An 8,413-nucleotide genomic window follows, 5' to 3' on the forward strand; every position below is an offset into this window, starting at 1 on the left:
GACCCTGTATATGGTTTCTGAGGAGCAGCTAGTGAGCCTGAGCTGCCTACCTTGCAGTTCAAACGGCTTTGCAGTCTAGTGCACTAACCCACAGCGCCACACCAAGACTCCAATAGAATCATGTATTTGCTCTGCCTGGTCTACCTTCTTTTCTGAATAACAGCACAAGGTTAACACAGATTTAAGGGACAGATCATAACTGAAGACAAAAGACTGTAAACAACCCCTCATTCTAATACACGGCATTGACTAACATTACAAAAATTCCATTAATTAGCTAAAGCAGCAACAAAGATTAAATACACCTTACAATAAAAAAATGTATACAATTATCTAGGGCAGGAGTGAGGAACCTTTTTTCTGCCAAAATTGACAACATCATTTGTGGTCCATACAAAATCATCAACTTAAAAATTAACCTGCCATAATTGGTCAAACATTTAATTAACTCATCCCTGAGGCGGTACTGACTCAATGGCACCTAACAACAACAACGTGATGACTGAAACTACAGTTGTCTTGGCAAGACCAGAGCAAATTATTTCAAGGGTCTTGTCTGGCCCCCCACCCCTATTCTAAGGCAAGAGTGTACAAACTACTGTCCAAAGAACAAATACAGCCTGTTTTGTAACTAAGGTTTATTAAAATACAGCAGTTCCATATTTGCATATTATCTATAGCACTACACAATACAGCTAAGTAAATGCAACAGAGTCAGTTGTTGTTGTTGTTATGTGCTGTGGAGTCGATTCTGACTCATAGTGACCCTGCACAGGGTTTTCGAGGCTGTAAATCTTTACGGGAGCAGAAAGCCTCATCTTTCTCCCGCAGAACAGCTGGTAGTTTTAAATTGCTGACCTTGCGGTTTGCGGCCCGATTCATAACTACTATGCTACCAGAGATCCTAATAGAGCCAGTATGGCCTACAAAATCTAAAATATTTAGTCTCCAGCACTTTACAGAAAGTTTTACCATCCCTGTTCTAAGATAATTAATAAAAAGGAGAAAGGATAATACATGCACAAAAGTCTTTGGAAATTATTAATAATAAAAGACACATCCTGCACTTAGTCCCAATATATGATGATCTTCAGCTCTAGCATTTAGTCACAGAATTAAAAAAATGAAAGGTGTGGCATACAAATTCATGGTTCAAAAATAACCAACATGTTGCATTATTGTGCATTCATATAAATAAAATATTCTTAATATAAAATTTTACAAATGAAGTTTTGTTTCTCAATATGGTTGTTTTGCTGTTGTTATTTTCCCTCTGTGCTGCAAGATAAGCACTAGACTGATAACCACAAGGTCAGCAGTTTAAATCCGTAAGCTGCTCCTTTGAAGCACTATACAGGGTTGCTATAAATCCATGGCATTAACAACAAAGCAGAATTTTACAGCTGTTTTAACAAGATCAACAAATGTATGCAGGAATGAAACTAGAGATTTTAAAAATAGCCAACTGCCTTTAGCACAGTGGTTACGAATCGGGCTGCTAACTTCAAGGTTGGCAGTTTGAAACTACCAGCTGTTCTGCAGGAGAAAGATGAGGCTTTCTGCTCCCTTAAAGATCTGCAGCCTCGGAAACCCTGTGTAGTACTTAATCTTAAAACTTAACTGCCTTTATACAGGAGAGGGACGTTATTCTAAAGCAGGAAAGATCCACCTATATTTGAATTTCTAGTTTGCAAAAAAGAACACATGGAGAAAGTGTTGTTGACCGTCCAAACCACAGGCTCTGAGGATCAGACTTTAGCCACCTAGTAGACAAAGCAAACTGTCCCTCATCTGATTATTCAGTAATGCTTGTTAGTAATCTCATACATGAGCCCTGGATATCCACAGACAAATGTAAAAACCTTCCCTAAAAGCCGAGACTGTAAATTCCAAAAAGGCAAGTCCCCCCAACACCCAAAAAAAAAAAACGCTAAAGAGGATAGAGAGAAACACTGTTAACTGATGATATATGGAGGGGATAATAATCAATGTAATGAAACAAGCTATATGAATGGTTGAATGTGAAGCTGATGATGTGCCCTGTAAACTTTCACTCAATCCAAAATAAAAACATTGAATAAAAAAAAAAAAAAAAGAACACATGGAGAGGATATCTCTTAGCTTGCTTTTAACAAAGTAACTAAATGCTTAAAACTTCGTGCCCCTAAACCCTATTCCCAATTTTCCCTCACAAACTTCACTTTCTAGCCAAGCACTAATATGCTTCCAGAAAACAGAAGATACTTACTTGAGCTGTAAGTAGCGTTGTTAAGGATACATCAGCTCGTTCTTCAGTGATATAGGTCCTTGGTTTTCCTTCCCAAAGTGCACAATCCTCCAGGTCCATTAGCTTCACCTGAGATTTTGACAAGCCTGGAGGACGAGTTCCCTGAAACGGCTGCTGTTGTTGTTGCTGCTGCTGCTGCTGCTGGTGTGCCTGCCGCAAATTGATCTGCTTTGGAAAAACGTTTTCCTCTGAAGCTGGCACAACAAAGTTATTCACCTGGTTTTCTGGGATGGTACTTGAAGAATTCTTGGTAACCCTATCTCCTGGAATCACATGAGAGTGTTTCTGTTTTGGTGAAACAGGATATGGTAAAATGGATTTATAAGATGATTTACTTCTGCCAGTAAAATTTGGCTGTTTGTTTTGAGATTTCAACTTTCGAGAAGTAGGAGGTACAGAATGAGGCTTCAAAGAGTAAGAGGTAGAAGGGGAAATGGTAGATTGCTTCTTTAGTACACTATCAAGTGTTCGTACATAGCTGGTACTCTTGGTGGGAAGCTGGTATACCACAGGAGATGTGGGAGCATTGGAAGAGAAACCCATGCTTGTTTCCATCAGTTTGCCTTCATTTTCCAAATACTCATCTAGTTTGTCACTACAGAAAGCAGAACGGTTTTTCAGTGAACCATCTGAATTGCCCCCTAGAAATAAAGAGACACAAGATACTTTTTTGGTATTGCTTATCTAAGTTGCCTTAATTTTTTTGTTTTAATTACACAAACATGTATAAAACTTTCTATTTTATAAAACACAAACAACAGGGGATAAGATCGTATGATTCAACAGTGAGTTATTGTTATCATGACTAATTGGAACTGTCACAATTATAAAGGTATATGTTTTGTAACAAAAACGGGGAGTAATCTTACAGTCCAGAAACAGAGGACTCTCTGGACCATCAAGGTTGAAGAGCATGAGTGGAATGCGGGACACTATCCAGAGAAGCAGGGACACCAGAGATGGAGGCAGCAATGAGGACATGGAGAGAGGGAGAAGCTGAGGATTCTAGATTCATGGAAAGAGAGGGGCTGAGAGCTGGCGTCCAGGAGGTAGGCTTGCAGAATGTACCCTTTGGTGTTTAAAAAAAACAAAACCCCTACATGAATAGAGAGAAATATTGCTAACTGATGGTACATAGAGAGGATTATAATCATTGTAATGAAATAAACATTATGAATTGTACAATGTTAAATTGATGATGTGTCCTGTAGACTTTCAATATACACATAAAGAGAAAAAAAAAAAAAAAACCCTCCACAAACAACAAATCTTTAGAAAAAAAAAAGCAAGACACATTGGATTACAAACTACAAAATCTTCTAAACTTCTGTCCTCAGAAAGAAGGCAAAATATAAAACCAAGAGAACAGATTGGATTCAGACAATAATTGCATTAATAACAAATCTCTAAGGAAAATGATGATGTTTACTTAAATTATGCCTTACCCCCAAATTATCAAGCTGCACAATTATTGAACATTAACTATTTGATACCACCACTTGTCTTTCAGTTTGTCAAACTGTGGTGGTATGTGTATTGCTGTGATACTGGAAGCTATGCCACAAACAGGGTAACCTACAGTGAAATGGTTTCAGTGGTGCTTCCAGACTAGGAAGGAGAGACAGATCACTTCTGAATGATTAGTCACAGAAATCCTTAGGAACAGAAGCAGAACACTGTCAGATACAGTGCTGGAAGATGAGACCATCAGGTTGGAAGGCACTCAAAACATGAAAAGGAAAGAGCTGCCTTCTTAAAGTAGGTAATGGTGGAGGCTGTGTGCCACCAATCCAGTACTGATTCATAGCAACCCTGTATAGGGTTTCTAAGGTTTAAGTCTGTATGGGGGCAGAATGCCTCGTCTTTCTTCCTCGAGTGAACTGCTGACTTTGCAGTTAGCAGGCCAACTCATAATGCACGAAGCTACCAGAGTTCTTTCCACAAACTAGAGTTGACCTTAATTATGTGAATTAAGCAAAGCTTTCAGGTACTTCACTTGCTGATGGGGCATACCTCAAAATGAGAAGAAATGGCTACAATCTATTAATAATCAGAACCTGGAATGTATGAAGTATGAATCTAGGAAAATTGGAAGTTATTAGAAATGAAATAGAGCACATAATGATCAATATTCTGTATTAATTAGTGAGCTGAAATTCACTGATACTGGCCATTTTAAATCTGACAATCATGTGATTTACTATGCCAGGAACCAACAAATTGAAGAGGAATGCCATTTACTTCAAGATCTATCTCAACATATAGCTCTGTCTGTGATAGGATAACATCCATATACCTACTAGAAGACCATTAATACCATTATTACTCAAATTTACTCATCTACTACTAAAGCCAATGATGATGAAATTTAAGAATTATACTAAGTTCATCAGTTAGAAACTGATCAAACATGCAATTATTATTGATGACTGGAATACTGAAGTTGAAAACAGATAGGAAGAATCTACAGATGGAAAATATGGCTTTAGTGATGCAAAAGATCTGGAGATAATGACAGAATTTGAAAGAACAATGACTTATTCACTGCAAATACATTTTTTTCAACAACATAAAAGGTGAATACATCTGGACCTCACCAGATGGAATACACAAGAATCAAAGTGACTATCTCTGTGGAAGAGAGATAATAGAGAAGTTCAGTATCACCAAGCCAAACGAGGCCAGGGACGGTCTGTGGAACACACCATCAATTGTTCATATATAAGCTCAAAATGAAGCTGAAAAAAATGAAAACATGTCCACAAGAACCAAAATATGAGCTCAACTATACCCCACTTAAATTTAGAGACCATTTCAAGAACAGACTTGATGGATTAGACATTAATGACCAAAGACCAGAAAAGTTGTGGGATGATATCAAGAACATCATACAGGAAGAACACAAAAGTTCATTAAAAAGATAGGAAAGAAAAAGAGAAAACTGGATGTCACATGAGATTCTAAAACTTAACTCTTGAATGCAGAGAAGCTAAGGAAAACTGGGAAAAATAAGGAAGCAAAAGAGCTAAATATAAAATTTCAAAAGGCAGCCAGAAAAGAGAAAGTGTACAAAAAAAAAAGGTGCCAAAACTTGGAGTTAGAAAATCAAAAATTAAAAACTTGCTCAACATTTCTCAAGCTGAAAGAAATAAAGAAAAAAATTAAAGCCTCAGTTTGTAATAGTGAAGGATTTGATGCACAAAATGTTGAACAACGCTGTTAACATCAAATTAAGATGGAAGGAATATACAGTCACTGTAGGAAAAAAGAACTGGTTGATGTGCTATCATTTCAAGAGAGACCATATGACCAAAAACTGATGGTACTGAAGAATGAAATCCAAGCAGCATTGAAGGCATTGATGAAAAACAAGGCTCCAGGAATTGATGATACACATTAAAATGTGTCAACAAACTGATGGAGTGCTGGAGACACTCATCTGACCCAAGGGAATTTGGAAATCACTACTATCACATGCAAGAAAAACTTTGCTGAATATAATTTAAAAGTGGTTGCAGTAGTACACCAACAGAGAGCTGCCAGAAATTCAAGCTGGAGTCAGAGGAGGATGTGAAATGAGGGACTACCACTGCTGACATTAGATGGATCCTGGCCAAAAATAGAGAATATCAGAATGATATTTACTTGTGCTTTATTGACTATGCAAAGGTATTTGACTGTGTGGATCATACGAAACTATGGATAATTTTAAAAGAATGGGTATTTCACCTAGGTCCATCAAGGGAGAAGAGCAGGAGCGGAATGTGGGACTCTATCCAGAAAGGCAGCGACATCAAAGATAGAGGCAGAGATGAAAACATGGAGAGACAGAGCAGCTGAGGACTGTAGACTCACGGAAAGAGAAAGACTGAGTGCTGGTGACCAGGAGGCAGGCCCTTTGGTTGTTTAAATTATTATACATTCCTGAGTGGTTTTGTATACAAAAAACAAAACAAAAACGGAATGGAAGCAAATACTGTTGAATGATGATGGACGGAGGAGATTGTAATCACTACAATGAAACGACTGAGTGTAAAACTGATGCTCCCCCATGTAAACTATGACTCAATTCACAATAAAAACTTAAAAAAAAAAAAGAATGGGTATTCCAGAACACTTAATTTGTGGTCTAGACCCAAAGAAGAGAATAAAGAATGGTTCAAAATCAGGAAAAATGTATGATGGATTGTCTCCTTTCACCATACTTATCTCCAATCTATATGCAAAGCAAATAATCAGAGAAGCTAGATTATTTGAAGCAGAACATGGCATCAGGATTGGAGGAAGAGTTACTGACAACCTGCTATATGCAAATGACACAATCTTGCTTACTGAAAGTGAGAAAATTTGAAGCACAGATGAAAATCAAAGACCACAAACTTTAGTAAGGATTGAGCCCCAATGTACACAAAACAAAAATGCTCACAAATGGACTAATGAATAACATTATGATAAATGGAGTTTTAGTGTAGTGCTAAAGGATAGCACTAAACTTCTAACCACCGACATTGCTTTGTAAACACTACACAGGGTTGTTATGAGTCAGAACCAACTTGACAGCACTTAAAAGCAACAACAAATGGAGAAAAGATTGAATTTGTCATAGACTTCATTTTGCTTTGATCCACAATCAATGCTCATGGAAGCCAGCAGCTAAGGTATCAAACAACACATTTGTATTAAGCAAATCTGCTGCAAAAGACTTCTTTAAAATGTTAAAATGCTGTGGTATTTTCTATAGCCTTATATGTATATCAGTGGGAGAAATATGAGGCTTTCTACTCCCGTAAAGATTCACACCCTCGGAAACCTTGTACAGGGTCGCTATGGGTCGGAACCGACTCGACGGCACTTAACAACAACAACAACAACATATGTATATCAAAGTTGGACAGTAAATAATGAAGATCGTAGAAGAGGCAATGCATTTGAATTATAGTGTTGGTGAAGAATATTTAAAGTACCATGGACTGTCAAAAGAACAAATAAATTTCTCCTGGAAGAAGGACAGCCAGAATGCTACTCAGAAGCTAGGATGTCAAGACCTCGTCTCTCATCCTTTGGACATGTTATTAGAAGGGACTAGTCTCTGGAGGGGACATCATACTTGGTGAAGTGGAGGGTCAGAGAAAAAGATGAAGATGTCCCTACCCACCCCCCACCCCCCAACCAGATGAACTGATACAGTGGCAGAGGTAATGGGCATAAATGTAACAATTGTGAGGATGGCACAGGGCCAGGCAGTGTTTCATTCTATAGTGCATAGGGTCACTATGAGTTGGAACCAACTTAATGAAAGCTAACAAAAACAACTATCTGTCAAATGTTCATATACAAATTAACATGAAAGTTTTCAACCTTTGACAACTTAAGATCTAACTATCTTAAATTGTTAAAGGATCACAGTTAATTAAAAATACAGTAAGAGACAAGAATATACTTAAATCAAGTCAGACCAATAAGATGCCAAAAGATTAGTTCAGACATTAGAGCAGTATCTTGAGTCTGATACAAAATGCTGAGCAAGAAGTAAAATATCAAAAAGAGGAGTATAAACTTTAGTTTTTAAGTGCTGCGGTAACGTTAATGTGCTGGATTGCAAGATCAGTTTGAACCACAAGGTTGATGGTTCAAGCTCACCAGCTGCTCTTCAGAAACCCTATACAGGGTTGTATGAGTCAGAACCAATTTGACGGCACTTAATAACAACAACAACAAAAAGCCAAAGAGCAAGTTTAGTAGAAAGATAAGCATTACACTGTAAAACAGCTCAAAGATGTAGATTGGGAAAACTATTTTAGACAAATGAACAATACATTTATCTGGTTACAATGTAAACTGCTAATAAGTGAAAACAAAGAAAGGATATCATATAGTCAAAATACTAAGAACAGAAGTTCACTCTGATAGCGTTATACAAGGGGATTTCAAAAAGTTCATGGAAAATCTATACTCCTTTAATTCCATTTTCCCACAAACTTTTTGAAGCTCCCTCATATAAATAAAGCTACTGAAATCATTAAAGCTCTAAAAGCTAACATTTGAAAATTATGCTTGAGGAGAATGAGGCTTTTTCTTACTGTGCAAATACCAGAAGGAAAAAGTAGTTTTAAAAGGCTACTGAGA

The 8,413-nt window shown here is 37.3% G+C and overlaps 1 protein-coding gene across 2 annotated transcripts in view; it reads right to left on the reverse strand.

Moving 5' to 3' along the window:
- The window catches only part of MGA (MGA, MAX dimerization protein), a 97,252-nt gene that overhangs the window by 53,908 nt on the left and 34,931 nt on the right, over window positions 1–8,413 (reverse strand). For both annotated transcript variants that reach the window (XM_006831749.1, XM_006831748.1), the window contains exon 7: window positions 2,249–2,928. In XM_006831749.1, the coding sequence (XP_006831812.1) occupies window positions 2,249–2,928 (680 nt within the window). The remainder of the gene's footprint in view (window positions 1–2,248; window positions 2,929–8,413) is intronic.

This window comes from Chrysochloris asiatica, unplaced genomic scaffold, assembly GCF_000296735.1.
Source record: "Chrysochloris asiatica unplaced genomic scaffold, ChrAsi1.0 scaffold00004, whole genome shotgun sequence".
Lineage (NCBI taxonomy): Eukaryota > Metazoa > Chordata > Mammalia > Afrosoricida > Chrysochloridae > Chrysochloris > Chrysochloris asiatica.